Below are 24,016 nucleotides of genomic sequence, written 5' to 3' on the forward strand. Positions count from 1 at the left end.
CTTGCTGCCACTTCAGCAATCCAGGCCCACACCCCAGCAGCCAAAGCCTGGAACACCCAGGCCCACGCCACGAAGCAACGGTAAGCCCAAGCCCGCATCATTTTGCAAAGCCTGGCCCAGGCCCGCTACGCACAACAGACGGCCTAAGCAGCTTCGAGAATGAGGCAAGCCCAACGCTCATGTGCCCTACATGTGGCTCAGCCCACGCTAGTGATCCGATTCGCTCCAATGATCCGACCTATTTCCGTGGCCCAATTCAAAATCCAGCTTATTCTCATAGCCCAGCTTACTTCTATGGCCTTTCAAGCAACCCAAACCAATCCAAGACCTATTCAACTATCCCATATTTAGATAAATGGGGTAAAAATGCTCTCGGTTCAATACGTATACTGTCCAAGCTCTTCCAACTTGAATGGTGAACAACATTTATCCCGACAAGTCATAAAGTTAACAAGCGCCCTAGCACAGCAAACGACCTTGGTGAATTAGCTCTTGCAGTGCACGGAGATGCAACATGCCCTAGATGAGGTGTCCCAAAGCGTGACAAGGGTAGGCGACGGACCTCTCCAGCAGTGTCCCGACAATCAACCCTTCAACCATCCATGATACGAACATTCTAGCAGTTTACGCTTTGCCTGGGTCCTCGAGATAGTGTATACTCTCGTCTTAGCTCACGGAGGAACGTGCATTTCTGATCAAGCCCACAAATAAGCATATGTTCACGGTTGAGACCACACTCCGATTATCAACATGGACAACCTTCCAAACGAAGTGTTTATTCATAACGAGACTTGCAAAGAACATTCTTCACCTCACAACGGAGTAGGCAGCACGGCGAATGGAAATAAGCAGTTACTCAATCTAACTTAAGTTCAACCAGTAGCCTACGAATAGCCCGCTCCCTTGCCAGGAATGTGCCACATACACCATAACCACGAGATAAATGAGTTAAGCATAGAGAAAAACGGCCTAGACCAATAGGTCACGACTAAGGGCATCCATTAGTTTCATTGCCCCAGTAGAGGCAAATTGAAAAAGAAGTTGAGAGGCCTTTTACTGAACGATAGCGTAATTTTCAGCGCAACGAGGCTACTAACTATGCGTTTCGACGAGACATAACCAACATAAGTAGGTCACTATTCACGGATGAGATCGAGCAGACAGATCCACCTCGCAGGTACACTATGCCTCACTTCACTCCTTACAAGGGAGACGAAGATCTGGACCGACATCTCAAGCACTACCGCAATTAATCTGGAGTTTCAACGAACTTTCCTTAGTTTTCACTAAGGAGTATTCGTCTAACCGCTCAATCAAAATGACATTCAACCATCTCTTCAGCATCGTAAAAAGCCCTTAGAAGACAATTTGCTACTATGTCAAGATGTTCAAGGCAGAGAAGGCCAAGATTGTTGGTTGCAACAAAGACATAGCAACGGCAGCAATCAGAAATGGGCTTCCCACCGAACACCCTTTATTCAGAAAATTAATCATAGGAGAAGAACTGACCATAGCAAATTCGTATGCTTTAGAGGAGGCGAAGAAGCATGCACTATGGGACAAGGCCAAGAAATCTAACAAAACGAGTCAGAAAAGAAGCATATGGAATGTCCCCCGACCAGAGAAGACTCAACGCCTGAAACATTCACCAAGTTCACAGTTTCAATCGACTAAATTCATCATAAGCTAAAGAACAAACCTTGGTTTAAACTGCCGCGACCCATGAAAGGCAATCTTACGAGGTTGGATCAAACAAAGTATTGCGCATTCCATCAAGGATCAGGCCATACTGCCAATGACTGCTAGAAGTGGAAGCAGTACCTAGAGAAACTGACAAGTAAGGGCCGGTGCGACAAGTATCTTGACAGGTCAACGACACGGCCTACGAAAGCAGGGGAAATCTTCATCACCCCCTGAACCTCGTTAGGGCTTTTCCAAATAAGTTCAAAGTCTCAAGCAACTCAACAAACAAGACTTTGCAAGCCAAGGATTATCCAGTTTGTTATGCAGTTTCTACCTTCCAGCACAGTTAATCTATTTCTTTATTCTTAATGAAGATTCAAGAAGTTATTCATAAGCCAGGGTCAACTGCTGTCTACAACAACTACTCGAACACCCATCTGGGTCTGCTCTCTAATGCGAGAGGGTAAACTAATTACTCTCCAGTGCAATAGGGTAAACCAATTTCCCAACACCCATATAGGTATGCTCTCCAATACAAGAGGATAAACTAATTGATCTCCAGTGCAAAAGGGTAAACCAATTCCCCGACACCCATACGAGTTTGCTCTCTAGTGCTAGAGGATAAACTAATTGCTTTCCAGTGTGAGAGGGTAAACTAATTCCCCAACACCCATATGGGTCTGCTCTCCAATGCGAGAAGATAAACTAATTGCTCTCCAGTGTGAGATGGTAAACCAATTCCCAACACCCATACGGGTCTGCTTTCCAATGCGAAAAGATAAACTAATTGCTTTCCAATGCGGTGTGGTTGTGAACATACACGTGAAAAACTGACCCTGGCCCTGGGCGAGCACTAACACCGAGTGCAGCAATGTATGATGAGCAGGTAAAATGTATATAGTCATGCCACAGTGATTCGATAATTCTATTCAACATAACATTATTCATGGCCATAATTATAATTAAGGCATTAATAATAATGCGCATACCTGTGCATCCCTTAAGATGTAGCATAACGTCATGATTTCTATCAATGCTCTAAATCTTATAAATGTCACGCTAATCTAGAAGTATTGTGGAAAACTCTTTTTTTTTCAGTGTATAAATGGAAACTAGCAATCATATACATATATATATATATATTTATATATTTATACTATATAAAAGAAAAGGTCCACTCATAGATCATATCGTTGAGTCGAACTCGTTTGAACTAGAATAGCCGAAGTCACCGATAATAATCGCATCTAAGTATAATAGTAGGACCCATTAGTTAAACTCCACTAAAACAATTAAATTTGGGAAAACGAAGTGCAAATTTGGAATCAGGGCGTCGAAATACACTAAGGAGGCCCAACAACCCCATACAAGTCAATCTAGAACATCCGCCCATGGATTTCTAATCCGTAACTTCCCAAAGTCCACACTAAGCTTCTAGAACAACATGCTAAAGCTTCCTCACGATCCAACGGTCGGATCTCCACAAGTTGCTAGAATTAGGTTGCTATCAACGTTTGTTTTACAAACTTAGAAATTCAATTTGGGAAGATCCGTGCCTCGGATTCTCAATCCGTTAGTTCCTATGGTCCTCAATTATTACGTACTATAATATATTAAAGTTTGGTGACGATCCAATGGTCGGATCGTCAAATCATAAAATAGTCAAGTGGCGTAGTATTCCATACTAGGTTCAAACTATCGAACTATAACAAACAGTTATCAAATTAAAATAAGAACATCGAATTTAACTTAAAAAGGCAACATCGGCCCACTAGCTACGCGCTGCTACACGTGGCGGTCAGCCACCCTAATTCGCTGGAAAATCGAACAACTCCAAAAATTCCCAAATTTTACAGGAATGAAGATCTCAATGAGAGGAACAACTTTCATACCTAGGCTAAAGTCCAATTCGGCCGGGAAGTGGCCTAAAATTACCACGAACTGCCAAAAACCCTATAAAGGGTGTGTTTTAATTCGTTAACTCTGGTGCTCTGCCGCACCAACCAAGGCTTAGGACTTGTTCCTGGGTTCAAAAGGAGGCTAATGGTGGTGGTGGTTGAAGGAATCACATTCAAAAATGACAAATTTCCGCCGATCTCAAAATAGTTAGGTTTGGTGTGGAACTTGAAGAAGGAAAGTCGTGGAGTTGGTTTTGGGTAGTGGCGACGGTCATTTCGCCGGGAAAACGTCGGAATCGGCATTGGGGTGTTTTGAAATCGGGTCCGGTCGGCAGGGAGGAACCAGGTCAAGGGTGATTCGGTGCTCTTCTACTCCCTCATTTCCCCTCCGTTCTCTCCTCTCTGGTTGGTCACTCTCTTTCTATTCTTTTTGATTGGGCATCCACCCTCCTCTCTCTCCTTTCTCCCTTCTCTCCTCCGATTAGGTAGTAGCCCCCTATTTTCTCTCATTTCTCCCTTCTTTCCTCTGTCCATCCTTCTCATTTCCTTCATTTCTCTCAACTAATATTACAATAATAATATAATAACTATGAGAGATATATATAAAATAATAAATAGTAATTTTTACAAAAGTACTTTTCAGATTTGTAGTTCTGTAAAACCCTATCATAACTCCATTTTCGATTCAAATTGCGCTTACACGATCGTCCTGTCGAGAACTTTGAGAGTACGCTAAAATAGTAACTTGCAAGCATCACTAAATGACAGTCAACAAAAGTCAAACATCCTCGCCTCTAAGGGCATTTTCATAAAATCATGAAATTAGGGATGCATTGTCACAAAAATCTTAGAATAAATTTATTAATTTGAATACATTAATTAATAGACAAAATGTTAAATTTTAGTATTAATTTCTCCCTATAATCTTACAAAGATTGATAATTCATCTTACACTTTTCAGATTTTTTTAGTTTTTCACAAAATAAAATGTTTTATTTTATATTTTTAAATAAGAGTACATTTGAAATTGAAAAAGGGGTACATTTATAAATTTTACATTAAAAGAATGGGTTCATTTTACATATAAAGAGGTGGTACATTTATAAAGTAGAATGGGTACATTATGGATAAATTACGGGTACAAATAAAAAAAAACTAAACTACAAATAAATCTTTTAAAGAAAAGGTCACAAAAAGAAATTAATATATGGGTACAATTTAAAACTAAAAATAAATTTAGTACAAATTTAAAAAAGGGAATTGGTTACAAAAATTAAAAATTAAATATATATGATGCAAAGAATAGCCATAAATATAAATATACCAAATGTAACATTTCTAATACTAAATTAATATATTTTAAAATTTTATTTAATTATTGTAATATGTAAATATTTTATTATTGAAATAATGACATTCATTAAAACCTAAAGACCTAGATCAAAAATTGCAAAGAAATAAGGTTTTAATCAATGAAATAGAAGAAAGAGAGATGAGAACCTGATTTCTCCTATATATATAGTTCTTTGCAACTATATTAGTGATTAAATAACCAAACAATTTTCTACGGTTGGAAATTCTTTTTTTTATTAACTGCAAAAAAATAAAAAAATAAAAAAATAAATAAACCTTGTTATAAGTATCCTGCAAAAATCCTATTACAAAAACTGCTTTGATAAATCAATCTATGCATCTGATAAATCTAGAAAGTGCAGTGGCAGATAAAAGGTTCAACTTCTATTTGATGCAGTCAACGAAGGGCAGGGATTAGCCTTGCCCAGAAAGTCAATGACAGAAAAACTACAATTATTGGGGTATTCAAATCACTACGAAACAGTTACCACATTCTTCGGGTTTAGCTCTTGAATCCTTTTACGTCTATTGGTCATAATTAAAAGTTAACATGATAATCATTAAACTAGTAGGTGATGTGGCAATGACATGGAAATAAGTAAACATAAATTACAATTAAATTATTATGAGAAAGAAATAAAACAACTCTCCATCTCCCTTCCACATTCATTTATTCTCTACCCTAATTTAACTGATCTCCCATCTTATGTGCGTTTTATCCCTTCCATGGTCGCTGCTACCATTTTATTACGTTGTTTAAATTCATGCCCTTGATTTTGATGATAGTTGATGCCTTTGATTCCAAATCCCATGATATGGGATCGAAAAAAAAGGATAGAGAAGGCAATAGCAGAGTTAAGAATTATTTGGTGAGTGGGCTAAAACTAAATTAATACTACGAGATCAAATAGTTAAATTTTTTTGTTACTTACAGAAAGTTACACAATAACAAGCTTGAAAGCAATAATTTAAAGTAAGAAATTTAACTATGAATAAAGCAAGTTTCAACTAGATTTAACAAAGAAAATATTTGAAGTTGCAACTTATAGTAGAAAGAAATATACATCATCAATCTTGTCATAACAACTTAACAAATAAAAGAAAAAGTACATATTCAAGTTGTGCCCTTTGATCCTTAATGAAATTGAACGTAACCTAACAAATTGAAAAAGTACCTATTCAGAAGGTATGTCACTCTCTAATTTATCACCATCATCTTTTTTTTTTTAAGAATGAATCAATAGTTTTTAACCTCTTCATTAATGTTAACCTAACAAATTGAACAACAATAATACAAGTTTATATAATAAATTATATTTCTAAGAAATCTATCAGATTATCAGAAAAAATATATTAAACTTGAAACTGAATTTTTAAAGTACGAACTCTTAAAATTAAAGCAATAAACAAATAAAATCATCAAGACTTAAGAATAAAGTGGCAAAAAACTTACCTATTTATGAGAAAAAACAATAAACTTTCTCGCTTGTATGCTTGATTTATGTGAACTACAAAAAAAAAGAAAGCCTTTTGAAAAATGAAAAACGGGCACTGTTGTACCCCAAAAGTAAAAAATAAATTAAGAAAGTACTCTTAAGAAACCAAAAATAATAAAATATTAAACCTACTTTTTAAAACCGGATGACTATCCCTAGAAACTTAAACTAATCACTATAAACTACTCTCTAGAAACTAATCAAATAAAAAGACCTATAAACCTATAAACTAGAGATGTGTATGTATGATTGGAAATATAAATTATTAAATTTTGATATTTATTAAAATAAATATTTTTTTAATAGTTATCAACTCTTACATTTTTTAAAAAGTAGTCTTATATTTCAAAACATTTACTTATACGATAGGTTATAACAGTTAAAAATAATAAAATAGTCTAAATTATTAGTATTTTTAACATTAAACAACTAAAATTCCCTCTGTACTAGAGCCCACTTGTTACTGCCTCCGCCTTTAAGAGAAGGGATAAAACCAGTGCAGATTATTCCTTATGAAAGACAGAGGCGATGGAGATGACAGAATAAAAATTAAAAAAAATCCCATGATGATTGATGCTTCCTGTCATGTACTATTATTAGTAGTGGTGCCATGAGCAAAAATAAAAAAAAATAAAAAAAGAATAAAAATAAAAATAAAAAAATCTATAAAATATGATTACAGAAAATCTCTTTGTTGACTTATGCGTCTGATAACCCTAGAAGATGCAATGGCATATAAAAGGTTCAACTTCTATTTGAAGCAATCAACGTAGGGCGGGGTTAGCCTTGCCCAGGAAGTCAATGACAGAGAAAACAGAATTATTGGGGCTTTCAAATCACTGCGAAACAGTTATCATCATAATCTACGGCTCTAGTTGTAGGATAATAAAAATCATTATACTCATAATTTGCATGTAAATTCAATCAATTAGATAATATTCATACGCATCAAACACATATATCAATAAACAAAGTAGTAAATAAAGAATGAGTATGATAGGGATATGGCACAAGGTCTTCTGTTGTGGCTAAATATAGGGGTATGGCACTGCGCTTGTTGGAGGTAACTTGGTTACATGGGGTATTAAGAAACAAAAAGTGATGTCAAGGTCTTCTGCCGAGGCTAAATATAGGGGCTTGGCACAAGGAATGTGTGAACTCCCTTGATTACGTAAAATTTTGCAATGTCTTGGTTTCAAACCAAAAGAAGCGATGAAATTGTTATGTGTCAATAGTTTGCAAGAGAAATAGTAGATACTCTTGTACGGCGTGATAGAACAAAATATGTGGAGCTTGATAGACGCTTTGATGATTATGGAGAATCTCGAGAGGAAATTGTGTCAGTTCCATTCATAAATTAAGAGAAACAACTTGGTGATGTTCTTACTCATGCAATGTGTAGTAGAGTGTTTAATGACTTACTTGTCAAGTTGGACATGTAAGATATCTATGCACCAACATGAGGGGAGTGTTGACTTAAGTAATAAATTGTAAATATTTCAGAAGTCCTTTTTCACCAGGAGTAGGATTTGTCCATATTAAACTGTAATCATTCTATATCTTTTCTTATAGATTAAAGCATATGTGCCTATATATTGTAAACACTACAGAATTAATGAGACCATCTCCAATGGTTGGGCTAAAAACCAAAATTTTTAGCCCGGAAAATTTAACTTTTAGCCCAGAAACAGCTTTTCTGCTCCAACCGTTCTAGTCTAAAATTTTAGCCCGGGATTATTAAAGAATGAACTTAGGCTATTTTTTTTGTTAAAATAAATTCAAAAAAAATAAATATATAGAATATCGTAAATTAATTTTATGAACATTTTAATCCAAAAAAAATTTAAATTCTGATAAATATTGGGTGGAGTCCACTCCGATTTCTGGGCTAAATTTTGGGAGGAATTTGACATTGGTTTAGCATTTAGCATTTAGCCCAAAATTTCCCCTTGGGTTGGAGTGGGTTTGGGGGGAAATTTTGTGGAGTAATTTGGTTTTTAGCCCACCATTGGAGTTGGTTTAAGGGTAATGAAATATTCAGCCTTATAAAGTTCTATTAACGCTATATGATGTGAAGATGACGTGCAATTTTGATGATTAAACTTGGGTCAACATTTGCTTGCAAGAGCCTATAACGATTACAAATCCAACCGTTAGATGCTTGTTTCTAGTTAATTTTTTTGGTTTTTTTTTTTTCCTAGTTAATGAACATTACTTAATCTGAGTACTTGCACACTCTATCTATAATGTGAGAGATTTTTTGGTGTAATCGGAACATAGAATGCTACATCATGTGTCAGTATATAAATGATGGAATATGTGTGTTAAAATGTTAATAACATAAAAAAATAAATTTTTTCATCACTTATATGAAAGCACGTAGTGTACCACCTGTGTTTTGGTCAGAATAAAAAATTTCTCCTACAAGAGGGGAAATATTAAAGGAAAAAAAATGGTCGGTGGCTGTTAAACAATCTCTTCGGTTTCTATAAATTCTCCAAGATCGCTCTGACAAACGACTTCCTCCTAATTAATTTTCTACCTTAATCTAGACCACCAAACCCCTCAAACCCTCATCTCCAACTCGATCAAAAATGGCAATTCGACATGGTACAGTACTCAGTAGTTGTGATATCAATTCACTGGTGGAAATAACCTCAAGAAAGACCATCAAACCATCATCTCCAACTCCTCCTCACAATAGAATTCTTAACCTCTCTCTTGTGGACCAACTTATGCCTTCTACTTTATATGGAACCATCCTATGGTTCTTCCCAAACCACAATGCTTCGGATTTTGCTTCCAAACCTTCAGAGAGTACTACAAGAAAATCTAAACGCTTGCAAGATTCTCTATCCAAAACTCTAGTTCATTTCTATCCAATGGCTGGCCAACTCAAAAGCCCGGCGTTAGTTGAGTGCAATGATGAAGGGGCTCATTTTCTGGAAGCCCGAGTTAACTGCCAGCTTTCAGACCTTCTCAGACAACCCAATCCCGAGTTACTCGACCGCTTAAAGGCCCTAAATGATCCTGAAACTGCCAACGTAGCTTTGGGATCTACACTTTTGCTGGTTCAAATCAGCGTTTTCAACTGTGGAGGAATTGTTGTTGCTGTGTCCCCTTCGCACAAGATTGCAGATGCAGCATCAGTCCTCACGTTCGTGCAAGCATGGGCAGCGATAAATCGTGATGATGGAGCCCTCGGACAGCAATTGGTTCCGCCGGAGTTTATTGGAGGGTCTTTGTTGCCGCCTAGAGAGCTATCCTTGCCGTCCATCAAGGGATCCTTGGAAATCCAGAGTCAAAGTTTAGTTGCAAGAAGGTTTGTATTCGATGTCTCGAAGGTAGTCAGTCTCAAGACAAAAATTGGAAGTGTTGTCCAAACCTTCATCCCATCAACCATACAACTTGTTTTGGCTATGATTTTGAGATGTTCTATTGCTGCTTCTCATCAGTGCAAGCCTGAGAGTTCGATCAAGCCAACGGTGGTGTCCCAAATGGTGAGCTTCCGCAAAAGAATCATCCCGGAGATATCAGAAAATGTCATGGGGAATTGGTTTTGGACAATTCCAGTGTTGTTAAAAGAAAATGAGACTGAATTACACGATTTGGTGAGCAAAATGACGCAAGGAGTGACAGAATTTCGCAATGAGAAGGCCAGCGGATTTAAAGGTGAGAATGGATTCTTAGTGGTATCTGAGTCTCTAAGAAAGAGTGCTGATATTTTTAATAGCAATAACATCGTAAATGTTTATAAAACCACAAGTTTGTGCCAGCTTCCTCTGTATGAAATAGATTTTGGATGGGAGAAACCTGCGTGGGTCACCAGCCTAAGTGTCCTCAAGAACATAATTGTTTTGGTTGCCACAAAAGAGCAAGATGGTATCGAAGCTTGGGTGACCCTGGATGAAAAAGAAATGGCCATATTTGAGTCTGATCAAGAGCTTCTTGCATTTTGTTCTGTCAACCCCAGCATTGGCCATTCCGGGTTGGTCCAGGGTTTTCCAAGGACCATGGCGAGGATATAAATTTTGCTCTTTAGGAATTTGGTCTATTTTTAAGTTTGGAGTTTTGTTCTTTTTATACTTTATTGGAATTTTCTAGTATAATAAAGATTATGATTGTATCCTATTTGTTTTCCTGTTTGATTAGTATTAAGTCTTTATTAATACGCGTCTTTAACGCTTTAGGAGTAAGTTTTGACAAGATGTTATCTTTCGTTATGTAAGTTGTCATGTTATGAATGTAATCTTATCCTTTATTTTTGTCAATGAAATAAGTATTATAGCAAGCACAACCGATCAAGGTTCAATCTGCTTCATTTTTTTTTTTGTTTTTTAGGTCAAACAATATATTTTGTTAGAATAGATGTTAGATAAGCCAACGATGAATTCCTTATAAGTCATCTGTAAATTTATGGGGGCCAGACGCACATAAGTTCAACCCAGAAAGATTTGCCAATGGAATTCATTCGGCTTGCCAGTCTTCACAACCTTCCATTTGGAAACGGTCCTCGTATCTGTGTTGGCCGACACTTAGCCATGATAGAACTTAAGGTGATGCTTTCTTTGATTCTGTCAAAGTTCAGTTTCTCCCTCTCGCCAACATACCCGCATTCTCCAGTTTATACCATGGTCATTGAGCCTGAGCATGGCATGATTCTCCACGCAACGAGAGTGTGAATCTGTGAAGTTTGAGAAGCTTTTGGGTTATATGTTAGATTTCTACTGTGTCTGAAAATAAATCCCCATCAGCAAAAATATGGGTTTTACATTGCCACATCAATCAATTTGATGGATTGGCTAACGGATGTATGATACTATAATGAAACTCTAAATTAATGTAGGACATTATAATGTTCAAAGCATTAAAGTATGAGTTTATTATGTAACTCAAAATTGAGGTAGAATGGGAGTTTTAACAAAAAACTTACAGTACTGTTCACTTTAACGAAAAACCATATTTTTACACTAAAAGGTCAATCCTGCTACTATTCACTTTACTTTTTATTTTGTCCTTAACATTAAAACTCAAAGTTTTCAAACATTTTTCGTTAATTTGCTAAAAATGTAATTTATCCGATAAAGAACTGCCTTAGGTCCCGTTTTCATGGTACGCAGAAGGAATGCGCCAAGGTGCTGAGGGACCCAGAACCTAAATTATATTGTGGATTCACAACAAAATTCAATTGCATATTTGGCGAAAAATCGACTTTCTCGAAGGACCAGGACAGAAAAATTGCAGAAAAAGAAAGGGAGTATTCTTGAAATGCGAGAATCTTTGGCGAGGGAGATCAGTTCAAGCAACCATTCCCTCTTATTTTTCGCAATCAGGGAAGGAAACCCAAAGCCGAACCTCATGAGATTGCGGTTGGAATCGCTCAATTCGCTCTTTTTTATGGTTGTCTTCTTTGTTGATGGAAACACGAAAAGGAGAAGAGGAGGAGAGGTAGGAGTAGGGGTGGGTTCGGTTCTGTTCGGTTCGGTTTTTTGCAAAAACCGGAAACCGAACCGAAATTATTGTTCGGTTTGGTTCGGTTCGGTTTTCTATCGGTTTGTGTTCAGTTCGGTTTGTATTCGGTTCGGTTTTTTCGGTTCGGTTTCGGCCCGGTTCGGTTTTTTTTTTTTTTTTCTTTTTTTTTGCTTTTTTCCCCAAGTAGCTTAAAAAAAGTATATGAAAACAACTTGCATCCATTTTGTAATAAGTCCTATTTCAACATTAATATACCACTTGTATCACACGCCATGTAGACTCAAATGGGTATGCCTCTGAAGACCCATGAATAGGATTGTCGTCCAGCAGAACTTCAACACAAGAAAGAGTTGAACTTGCAATAGATTCGAGATTGTATCCTCCTTCTAAAGCCAACACGATTTTTCCGTTGGCAAAACTCATCAACTGAGAGACAATAAAAATATGTCAAACATACAATAATCAAGGCCACATTAATGAGAAAAGAGACACTGTAAAATGACCTTTTTCAACATAACTGCGTATCCATATGGTGTGACACGACAACCCCCTACAGGATCACCAGCAGCTGTTTCAACAAATTTGAAAATTAACAATTATGATACTTAAATAGAAATCAAAGATAAGTACTACTGCAAGCTAAACTATCCACACAATAAAATGAAAACTCATTCTGCAACCTGCATTAAACAGAGAAAGTTAGCCCACCAACCTGCATCAAATCCTGCAGAGACCATAATTAAGTCTGGATTAAACACCTTGGCAACAGGAACCAAAACATGGTCCCAAACTGCAAAATAGTCTGCGTCCCCACACTGGCCATTTTCCCAGGGGACATTAACGTTGTATCTTGTTCCTGGTCCTTCTCCAATCATAGTATAGAAGCCGTCACCATTAGCTGGATAAAAACTTCCAAACTCATGCCTGAAAAAAGCACAACACCATACTGTCATCAGAATTAGAACTTTGATCTTATGCAAGACAAGTCAACCAAACAAGTTACATACTACAAGCTCCAATGTGATAACTTTTGATACAATGATAGAAGTTAGAAAATTGAAAATTACAGAATCCTTGAAAAGTGTAAATAAAAACCTTGTAGGAAACTTAAATTCAAGAAAAGAACAAAGGAATCCCAAGCAGCACATCTTAACAAAACACTACATGATGGAATCTAACTTCAACTTTGTTATGTTAAACATAGGCTTAGAAGATCAAGGAAAAGAACAAGTATCAATTCAAAATTCTGGCATACCTATGAACCGAGAAGAATAAAACACGAAGATCCTTCCAGAACATCTTTTGAGTACCGTTACCATGATGCACATCCCAATCAACGATTAAAATTTTGTTGATACCCAATTCTGGCTGTCAATTAGAACGTGTGAAAAAAACAGTTGAATTTTCAAAACAAGTATTCCACGTTTCATAAGAAAATAAAATAAAAGGAAACTGCAAGGCTCAAAAGTGAAGTTCTAATTTCTGAATAACTACAAGGCAGGTCATACCTTTTCATTTAAAAGGACACTTGCTGCAATAGCTACATTGTTGTACAGACAAAATCCCATAGCTTTGTTTTGTTCCGCATGATGTCCTGGAGGCCTAATGATAGCCACGGCAAGAACAAGCTGACGGCGAGATCAAAGACTGGCGCTGGCGGCGAGGGCAAGGTGTGAGTCGTGTGACCGTGTGAGAGATTGAGAGAGACAGAGCGAGAGAGAGAGATGAGGCTCATTGGCTCAGGGCCTCAGGCTGCGCGAGACTGAAGAAGAAAAACTGAAGGCAGGGAAGGCCGGAAGGGAAGTAGGGAACGAGAGAGAAGAGGCTTAAGGGTTAGGGTTACAACGGCGGCTTTAGTTACAGGGAGTCAGGGCAGGGTTTTGTTATTTGTTAAGGCTTAAGGGTTTTGTTATTTGTTAAGGCTTAAGGGTTTTGTTAAAAACATTAAAAAATTAAAAATAACCTCACAAATCCTGGAGGCATGAGGGTTCGAACCCATGCCTTCAGCTTGTAAAGTTTCATTGAAACCAACTTGGCAATAGGTTCTGTTTTGTTATGATTGTATGACTAAACAATTTATAAATATTCAAAAAAATTATATATATATATATATATATATATATATATCGGTTCGGTTTCCGAGCCTCAAAAACCGAAACCGAACTGGTCAGATTCGGTTCGGTTCGGTTTGACAATTTCGATTCGGTTTTTTTGCGGTTCGGTTTTTTTCGGCCTCGGTCCGGTTCGGTTGTCGGTTTTTTTCGGTTTTCGGTTTTTTGAACCCACCCCTAGGTAGGAGTGTAAGGACTAAATTAAAAAAATTAATTTGATTTTCTAATCCACATGTCATTATAATATTTGAGTGGGAGCTTGTAATGTGCCACATCAGAATAGTAACGAATTTTTTAATAGAATTCAAACAGATGAACGATATTGATTGATTTTTAATTTTAGAAATTATCTTAATATTGTGGGTCAATTTCAATGATCATTTATGATAAAAATTCTTTCTAATCTAAACTATATATTAATAGAATTCTCTTTGTCAACTAAAAGAAAGTGAAAAGATAATTAGTCATCTATCACAAAAAAAAAAAAAATTAAGAACAATAATGTAATATCACAAACTAAAATTTTGTTTTTTTTGTTTTTTAGTTGAAGTATCATCTACAAATAATATTAACATCTTTAATTTAAAAAACATTAAAATAACAAAATTAAACCCGTTTCTCTCTCCCCCACTCTTATGCTCTCTCTTCTTTTATCCTTCAATTTTAAAATAATAAATAATAAATTTCACAAACTTCGTGTATAAACATATATTAGTTTCTAACTATAACCGCTATGAGCAATCCAATTATTCATTTACGAAATCCAGAGGGTCCAGGAGGACCAGAACGTGTCCAGTATAAAGAAAAAACCTCTCCTCCACCATATGTCCAAAAAAATTGTGCGGTATTAATATAAAAATAAAAAATAAATAAAAGCCCTACCTCCCACCACGTCCTGTGAGGCTGGTTTATTAAAAATTTAAAATATTTTTTTTTAAAAAAAAAAAAAGGCATTGCTTTTCCGCATTTGAGCTATTTTCTTATTATCATCAAAGAGTTGACCTGCCATGTTCCACAGCGAATGGATTAATTTTTGCCCATTTGCCCTCGCGTATGTATGCATAGTCTTAAATAGTTCAGAACTTGACATACACTCCTAGATAGGGCTAGGTTCGGTTCCGTTTGATTCGGTTTTTGGCCAAAACTGAAAACCAAACCAAAATCACTATTTGGTTCGGTTCGGTTCGATATCAGTCCGGTTCAGTTTTTTCATGATTTTTTTTTTTTGGAATCTAAAAATTCATAAACAAATAAATCTAGAAATTGGTAAAGAAATAAATCTACAACACCAAGAGCAACACAAACACATAATTGATCAAATTACTAAATCTACAACTCACAGCAATAATTACATTCATTCATCTAAAATTCAAATAACTAACAAACCCACAACACAAAAATTGAACAAATTTGCAATACGAACCAAAACAACAACCCATAAATTTACACCAAAATTTCAGTCTCCCTCTCTTGAATTTACCCTAAAAAAACTCATAAATCGACAAAAGAAATAAGAGAGACTGGGGATCATAGCCTAGAGTGAGAAGATTGAGAAACGAAGCGACCAATCGTGAAGAAATTATAACTTAGATGTCGTAGGGATGTGGGTGGGCTGTCAAGACGGCGAGACAGAGAGACGACAAGAGTGGGCTGTCAGGATGAAGGCTGGATGCGGGTTATAGAGAAGAATAGAGAAATTGGAGGTAGGGACACGAAGGGAGTATGGCGGCAGGGGACGAGAAAGAGAAGAGGGGAATGAAAGTACAGCTGCTACTGCTAGTGGCTAGGGGTGCAACTCGGGCGGGTTAGAAGGTCAACCCAACCCTAACCCAACTTTTACAATTCGGATTCGGGTTTAGGTTGGGTTTTAATTGGGTTCATTTAGGTTCGGGTTTAATCGGGGTTCGGGTTTACTTGGGTTGCTTTTGGGTTGCCCAACTTTTTCAAGTTTTAATCGCGTTCATGCTGATAGAAGCATATTTATGTGACTTAGTTAACTTGTTTTCTTGCATTTACATAGTTAGTTTTCATTTATTATAGTATTTTAAGCTATTTTCGTGTGTTTGTAGGTCCTAATAGCAAAGTTGACAAGAAAGTACATTTTGGAGCCATTTGGAGCAGTTTTGGGCATGGAATGGATAACTTGCATATGGAGCAAGGTGGATGGACAAATTTGAAGTCAAAAGAGGCTAGGAACATGCTACAAATCTGGAGAAACAAGTTCAAGACAAAGAAGATAAGGAAAGAGCAAGAAACATGGAACATTATCCAATCTTATCTTATCTTATCCAAACCTTATCAAATCCTAATCTATTGCTACCTTAATACCAGCTACAAAGAGGACTCATTTTCACATTAAATCACCTAAATATCAGGTTCTAGAAGCCCTATTTTCGTGCCCTAAGTTTATGCCACATGTAATCCTTTTAGAAGTTCTAGAATCTGCCACAAGGACCATTTCTTGTCCTCCCTGGAATCTGATTGAAAGTGTCCTTGTTCTTTGGTGATTTGGAGTCCTAATTCCTCACCTTTTCAGCCCAATTTCATGCCTTCCCTTCACCCTATATATACATTATGCCGCAACACTCATAAGCACCACCCTCTACCACAATTTCACACCACACCATCCACCACACCTCAAGAGCCTAAATTCAAAAAATCCCCATTGTGCCACAGCAAGGAAGGAAGAAGGAGCCACCTGGAGTGTTTCTTGGTGTATTCTATCTTTGTTTTCAATGTTTCAGTTTAATTATCTTTGTTTTGCAAACATGAGTAACTAATTTCTTTATAGTTGGAGGTGAATTCGAAGCCAAGATTATATGTTTTATATGAATTGATTACATCCAGTTATTGTTTCTTGAGTCTTGAATGTGATTTGCTTATCTGAGTTATTAAAACTTGTTTATGTATGTTGATTGAGGATCGATACTTGGTTTGCATGCATGAATTTGATGCTAAAATATAAGAGAGTTTTACGTAATAGTTATTCGTTTATATTCACAACTAGTGGAAGTCACTAGTCATGATTGTGTTAAGTGAATCCTTGGCAGGAGTCTCATGCGTTTCATAGTGATGAATGTCTTGTCAATGCTTATGATTTTCATAAAACTTAATGACTTTTGATATGTATCTTTATTATGCATTTCATATAGAAAACTTGAGAAAGATAATTTGATTGTAATGCGTATTCATTCAATTCAATGAAATAAGGAAAATATGATGGTTGGTTGTGCGATGCAATTAACTTAGGGCGTTGTCATTCATAGTCTAAAGGAATAATAATTGGAAATTGGTTTGTATGCATATGTCATATGTGGAGAAGGACCCTCTAACTAGCCTTTCACCTTTAATTCAACCAATTTAGTGTCTAGCCTGTTTAGTTTTGCAATCTACCTAGTTTAGTTAATTTCGTCAAAATCAATCCCCCTTTAATATTTAGTATTTTAACTTAGTTAGAATCTGTTTAAGTTTAGTTCTATTAGTGTTTAGAGTTAAGTTAAGGTCAAAATTCGTCCAAATAACCCTTTAGTTTTTATTTGTGTTAGTTTTGTTTCAATTCGTCAGAATCTATCCATATTGAGTCTTTTGAGTCATTTTAGTTCAATTTTCGTCCAAATCACTTTCTAGGACCTGTTTTGAGTCAATTTAACTTATTTTGTGTGTTTTGAGTCTATTTAGTTTGTTTTGAGTTTTAGTTTTCTTTTTTTTAGTCTACTTAAGTGTAATTGAGTCTAAATTGAGTAGATTAGCATCCCTTCTAATCCCCAGCCTAAAATGATCTCTACTTTCATATACTACAATCATAGGGTTTTAATTTGTGTGCTATTATATATCACATCAAATTTTGGCACCTTTGCCGGGGATTAGTAAAATTGCTAATCCCTCAGTTTGTTAGTTTATTTTTCTTTTGATATTTCATTTAGTTTTATTTCTTTGATTTCAGGTACTAGAGAAGCAAGACATGACAATTACTAATCTTCAAGCTCAAATAACGAATCTTACTTCTCAGTTGTCATAGTATGTCGGAGGGTCCACAATGCAAAGTGTCCCTACATTTGGTGCTTCTTATAGGCAAGAATATCAAACAAATCAACATCCACAAAGAGGTTGCGAGAATGTCAATACTTGGGGTTATCAAGATCATAATCAATCAGGGAACTATTTGTTTTCCAACATGTACAATTCAGATTGGAGTGATCATTCAAACTCTATGGGGTGGGAATCTCAACAAGTTCAACACGAAGGATATTGGCATCCATATGAGGAGTTCTATTCAACGCCTATGCAGCCACCACAACCTCATATACAATATGCCCAACCAAACTCAGGTTCGTCAATAGATTATGATTAAATACTTGATGAATTAATTTCTTTGGTGCAAGGCTCACAAAACCAGCCAATGAGGCTCAACAAGAAGAATATTGGCAGCCATATGAGGAGTTCTATACAACGCCTATGTAGCCACCACAGCCTCCCCCATAACAATACCAACCAAATTCAGGTTCGTCATTGGATTATGATAAAAATTTTCCAATACTAACTTCTTTGGCATAGGAAGTACAAAATCAAACCAAGAAATTACAAAATCAGCCCAAGTGATGAGCGAATTGAAGAATCAAATGGAAGAGGTCACGGAATTCATGGGGCAAATGCAAGAACAAAGTGAACTATCCAACTCAACTGTTGAAATTGTTGAAGCTATCACCTTGGAAAGTGGCATCGAGGTTGGAAATGAACCCAAGACGTCCAAACCAAGCCAAAAGATGGATGAACAGCTGCTGCTCAATGAAGATAATGATAACAAGGCCACGGCAAGGGAAGAACCACCTTTGCCGCAGCCACATATGCCCTTTATGCCGTCCACTACAACCAAGGTAAGCCCAAATTCAATTTTTCTTAACCCCGTTCCACCCCAATGTCCCTATTCCTTGCAGGATCATGCAATCCAAGGAGGATAAGGGTGAGAAAGGCATCTTCGAAACCTTTCCAAAGAATCAAGAGCAAGATGTGGCTGGGGAATGTCTAGAATTCATCAAAGAGGATATACTTGAGACAACAATTCGCAAAGAAGTTGAATTTTATGACACGGGACAAGTCATAACTCTCAAAACACCAAATCTGGCTGAATTTTCTAGTCCTACAACTTTCGAAGGGGTGTTTATTCTTGAGTTCATGTCAGAGCACACAGGTAAGCCACCTCCCCGAATTTCAATTTTGTTTTATACTAATATGTTGTTAATGATTCAGGCACCCACTCTAGAATTTAAACCATTACCGGATCATCTCAAGTATCACCTCCCATTCAAAGATCAATTCCATGCCATGGGATCTAGGGGAGCTTAAAGGAGGTATCGTCCGGCTGGAAAACGTTAAAACAAACGCTTCTTGGGAAGCAACCCATGCATTCAAATAAAGAAGACCTAGGAATCTCCAGCTCCACAGTCAGATCTGCATTCCTAAACCCTACGCTTTATTGCTTTTACTTTGCCATGATTGTCATGTTTGTTAGTTATGTTGTTTAATTGTTTGCGTGTGAGTCTATGTTTGAAACATTGAGGACAATGTTTGATTTAAGTGTGGGAGGGTAAACAAGTTGTTTTTGCATGATTTTCATGGGATTTTATCACCTATCACTTCTAAAGTTGTTACTCACTGTTTTGAAGTGTTTTTAGTGTGTTTTGAAGTGTTTTTATGTGTCTTAAACAGAAAATACAAAAATTTGAAAAAAATATTCGAGAATGTTTGAAAAACCCAAAAAGGGTCGTTTTTAGATTCGTTTTTGTTTTTATGTTTGTTTGTGTCTTAGGGTACCTTCCAACATAATGATGAGGATTTGGTTTTTAATTGCATGATTGTTAAAGAAAGTTACAAACCTGGGTGGAAGTTTGATATGCTCTTTGGTTTATGCTTAGTTGTAGTTGTCATTAACGAATTCACATGAAATCACAAAAAGAAAAAAAATCAGTTTTTGTAACATGCTTGAAGGAAGGAATTCAAACTAATGCTACAACCCTAAGATACTTGAGCCTAAACTTTATTTGGAGAGTTATTAATCTTTGAATTCTTGTTTTCTAAAGTCATTGCATGATCTCATTATTTCTTTGCTTGGTTGCTACTTAGAATGCATTTTATAACTATAGTTTCAAATACTAGAACTCATGCCCATTTCATTCAAAGCATAAAATTGAGTGCATAACATATAACAAGATGAAGTTATTTAGTTAAAACCAGAGCAAAAAAGCCTTACCCTTTGCATGTGTATTGTAGGTTTAACCCCTTTGAGCCTTAGTTAGCCTAATTTTCTTTGTTAGCCCACATTATCCTTACCTAGCCTAGAATAGGACTATCCATACCCTTGTTCTTAAAGGATAGTGAAGCATGACTTAGAGGGAATTCCTTTTGATCTACAATTTGCAGAAAAACAAGTGTGGGGGAAGGTGTTTCTTTGGAAACCTATGGGGATGTAAGTTTAGTGTGCCAAAGAAAAAAGAAAAGGGCACGAAAGAAAAAAAAAGTGAAAAAAGAAAGAAAAAGAGTGGAAAATAAGTGAGAATGAACTCACAAGTACTGGTTGTTGAAGAAAAGGTCCAAAAGTTTGAATCTGACCCTATTTGATGTGTGAATCTTCCCTTCATGTTTAGAGTTGATTTCTGCATCCAAAAATGAATTCTAAGTTTTATTTCATTACTTTGCTTACTATTGCTTTAAGAACTTTTGTTTATCCTCACCTTTCTTTGTTAGCCAATACCTTAACCCCGTTACAACCCTTAGACTTCGATCTTGATTGTTATGTGTTTCAATATGTGGAGTTTAAAATTGGTACGAGCATATGGTATCCCTGGTTCTCGCATCTAAGTAGTGGCATTCCATTCATGAGATCATATACATATTAATAATTCCAGAAAGTGCCATCTTTGATTATACATATGTGAGTGCTAGTCTACATGTTTACATCAATTTTCTCACATATAGCTAGTGTAGGGAGTGTAGTCAAAAAATCTGTGTGAAAATAGAGAGTATATCTGGTGAGGAATTTGGGGAATTCTCTAAGGCATGTTACTACATTCAAATGTTGTTTTAATTGATTAAATGCGAGCTAGTGAGTGGTTACTACGGTTAAGTATATGCTCAAGGGTAGGGATAACTAAAATTTATGGGAGTAGTGATTTTTAACATGTCGTGTTGCATTGGAAATCCCTAAGGCAATTGTTGGAAGGTCTAGGTTATGTTTTGTTGTTTTGCTTTGCTCGAGGACTAGCAAAAGCTAAGTATGGGGGAATTTGATAGGAGCATATTTATGCGACTTAGTTAGCTTGTTTTCTTGCATTTACATAGTTAGTTTTCATTTATTATAGTGTTTTAAGCTATTTTCGTGTGTTTGTAGGTCCTAATGGCAAAGTTGGCAAGAAAGTGCATTTTGGAGCCATTTGGAGCAGTTTTGGGCATGGAATGGATAGCTTGCATATGGAGCAAGGTGGATGGACAAATTTGAAGTCAAAAGAGGCTAGGAACATGCTACAAATCTGGAGAAACAAGTTCAAGACAAAGTAAAGGAAAGGGCAAGAAACATGGAACATTATCCAATCTTATCTTATCTTATCCAAACCTTATCAAATCCTAATCTTTTGCTACCTTAATACCAGCTACAAAGAGGACTCATTTTCACATTAAATCACCTAAATATCAGGTTCTAGAAGCCCTATTTTCGTGCCCTACGTTTATGCCACATGTAATCCTTTTAGAAGTTCTAGAATCTGCCACAAGGACCATTTCTTGTCCTCCCTGGAAACTGATTGAAAGTGTCCTTGTTCTTTGGTGATTTGGAGTCCTAATTCCTTTCCTTTTCAGCCCAATTTCATGCCTTCCCTTCACCCTATATATACATTATGCCGCAACACTCATAAGCACCACCCTCTACCATAATTTCACACCACACCATCCACCACACCTCAAGAGCCTAAATTCAGAAAATCCCCATTGTGCCGCAGCAAGGAAGGAAGAAGGAGCCACCTGGAGTGTTTCTAGGTGTATTCTATCTTTGTTTTCAATGTTTCAGTTTAATTATCTTTGTTTTGCAAACATGAAGAACTAATTTCTTTATAGTTGGAGGTGAATTCGAAGCCAAGATTATATGTTTTATATGAATTGATTACATCCAGTTATTGTTTCTTGAGTCTTGAATGTGATTTGCTTATCTGAGTTATTAAAACTTGTTTATGTATGTTGATTGAGGATCGATACTTGGTTTGCATACATGAATTTGATGCTAGAATATAAGGGAGTTTCACGTAATAGTTATTCGTTTATATTCACAAGTAGTGGAAGTCACTAGTCATGATTGTGTTAAGTGAATCTTTGGTAGGAGTCTCATGCGTTTCATAGTGATGAATGCCTTGTCAATGCTTATGATTTTCATAAAACTTAATGACTTTTGATATGGATCTTTATTATGCGTTTCATATAGTGAACTTGAGAAAGATAATTTGATTGTAATGCGTATTCATTCAATTCAATGAAATAAGGAAAATCTGATGGTTGGTTGTGCGATGCAATTAACTTGGGGCGTTGTCATTCATAGTCTAAAGGAATAATAACTGGAAATTGGTTTGTATGCATATGTCATGTGTGTAGAAGGACCCTCTAACTAGCCTTTCACCTTTAATTCAACCAATTTAGTGTCTAACCTATTTAGTTTTGCAATCTACCTAGTTTAGTTAATTTCGTCAAAATCAATCCCCCTTTAATATTTAGTATTTTAACTTAGTTAGAATCTGTTTAGGTTTAGTTCTATTAGTGTTTAGAGTTAAGTTAAGGTCAAAATTCGTTAAAATAACCCTTTTGTTTTTATTTGTGTTAGTTTTGTTTCAATTCGTCAGAATATATCCATATTGAGTCTTTTGAGTCTTTTTAGTTCAATTTCCGTCCAAATCACTTTCTATGACCTGTTTTGAGTCTATTTAGTTTGTTTTGAGTCATATAAGTTTAGTTTTCTGTTTTTGAGTCTACTTAAGTGTAATTGAGTCTAAATTGAGTAGATTAGCATCCCTTCTAATCCTCGGCTTAAACGATCTCTACTTTCATATACTACAATCATAAGGTTTTAATTTGTGTGCTATTATATATCACATCACGTGCAAATTTTGAATTAAAATACAAGAAATACCAAAGTTAGTACCCAAAACCCCCCCCCCCCAAAAAAAAAAAAAAAAAAAAAGAAGAAGAAAGAAAGAGGAACACTTCATTGTCCAAAGCTAATACCCAACTCAAGTCTTGTCCTTCGAAGCTCCTGCAGAAAAATCAAAGTGTGGCTGCCAGAAAAATAATTGCTTTCTGCAACTCCATGCACTTTTCTATCATAATCCATCAAAAGTCATTGGTGAATCCTCCACAAAGGTGCAAGGGTCATTAAGAAGCATGTTGCATAGCTCAACCCAATTGGGTTTGGTTAATCGGGTTGGGTCGAGTTGGACAAATGATCAACCTAACCCAACCCAATCAATGAACGGGTTGAAATCGGATTGGGTTCATGTGGGTTATAACTAAAAAAAACCCACTTGTTCGGGTTTAAAATCGGGTTAAACATGAGCAGGTTCGGGTTGACCCACCCCAAGTTGCATCCCTATTGGCTAAGGCTTTCAATCTTTATAAATAGTTTAGTTGTACAATCATAACTAAACAAAACATGTTGCCAAGTTGGGTTGAGCGAAGCTTTTTGAGCTGGAGGGGTTCGAACCCTCATGCCAACCGAATTTTGGGAAATTTTGACCCCTCCAAACCCTCATGCCAACCGAATTTTGGGAAATTTTGAGAAATTCTATAATTTTTATAATTAAAAATTATAAAAAATAATTAAATATATATTGGTTAGGTTCAATCCAATTCGGTTTTCGGACCTCAAAAACCCAAACTGAACCAACCAGATTCGTTTCAATTTGGTTTGGTTTTCGGTCCGGTTTTTTTCAGTTTTAGGTTTTTCAAACCCACCCCTACTCCCACAAATCAA

At 36.3% G+C, this 24,016-nt stretch overlaps 2 protein-coding genes across 2 annotated transcripts; one reads left to right on the plus strand and one right to left on the minus strand.

Annotated features, from left to right (window-relative positions):
- Nucleotides 1–8,964: 8,964 nt before the first annotated feature.
- Nucleotides 8,965–10,632, plus strand: LOC137733161 (acyltransferase Pun1-like). The gene has a single exon (XM_068472321.1). It carries the CDS (start codon nt 9,025–9,027, stop codon nt 10,456–10,458), a length of 1,434 nt encoding a protein of 477 aa, XP_068328422.1. The 5' UTR covers nt 8,965–9,024; the 3' UTR covers nt 10,459–10,632.
- Nucleotides 10,633–12,148: 1,516 nt separating this feature from the next.
- On the minus strand, nt 12,149–13,562 carry LOC137734211 (histone deacetylase 5-like). The gene is made up of 5 exons (XM_068473512.1): nt 13,411–13,562; nt 13,158–13,270; nt 12,615–12,826; nt 12,406–12,470; nt 12,149–12,328 (listed from the first exon to the last, which is right to left on the minus strand). The coding sequence occupies exons 1-5, from the start codon at nt 13,468–13,470 to the stop codon at nt 12,149–12,151; spliced, it is 630 nt and encodes a 209-aa protein (XP_068329613.1). The 5' UTR covers nt 13,471–13,562.
- Nucleotides 13,563–24,016: the final 10,454 nt, after the last annotated feature.

The sequence above is a fragment of the Pyrus communis genome, chromosome 5 (assembly GCF_963583255.1).
Source record: "Pyrus communis chromosome 5, drPyrComm1.1, whole genome shotgun sequence".
Taxonomy (NCBI): domain Eukaryota; kingdom Viridiplantae; phylum Streptophyta; class Magnoliopsida; order Rosales; family Rosaceae; genus Pyrus; species Pyrus communis.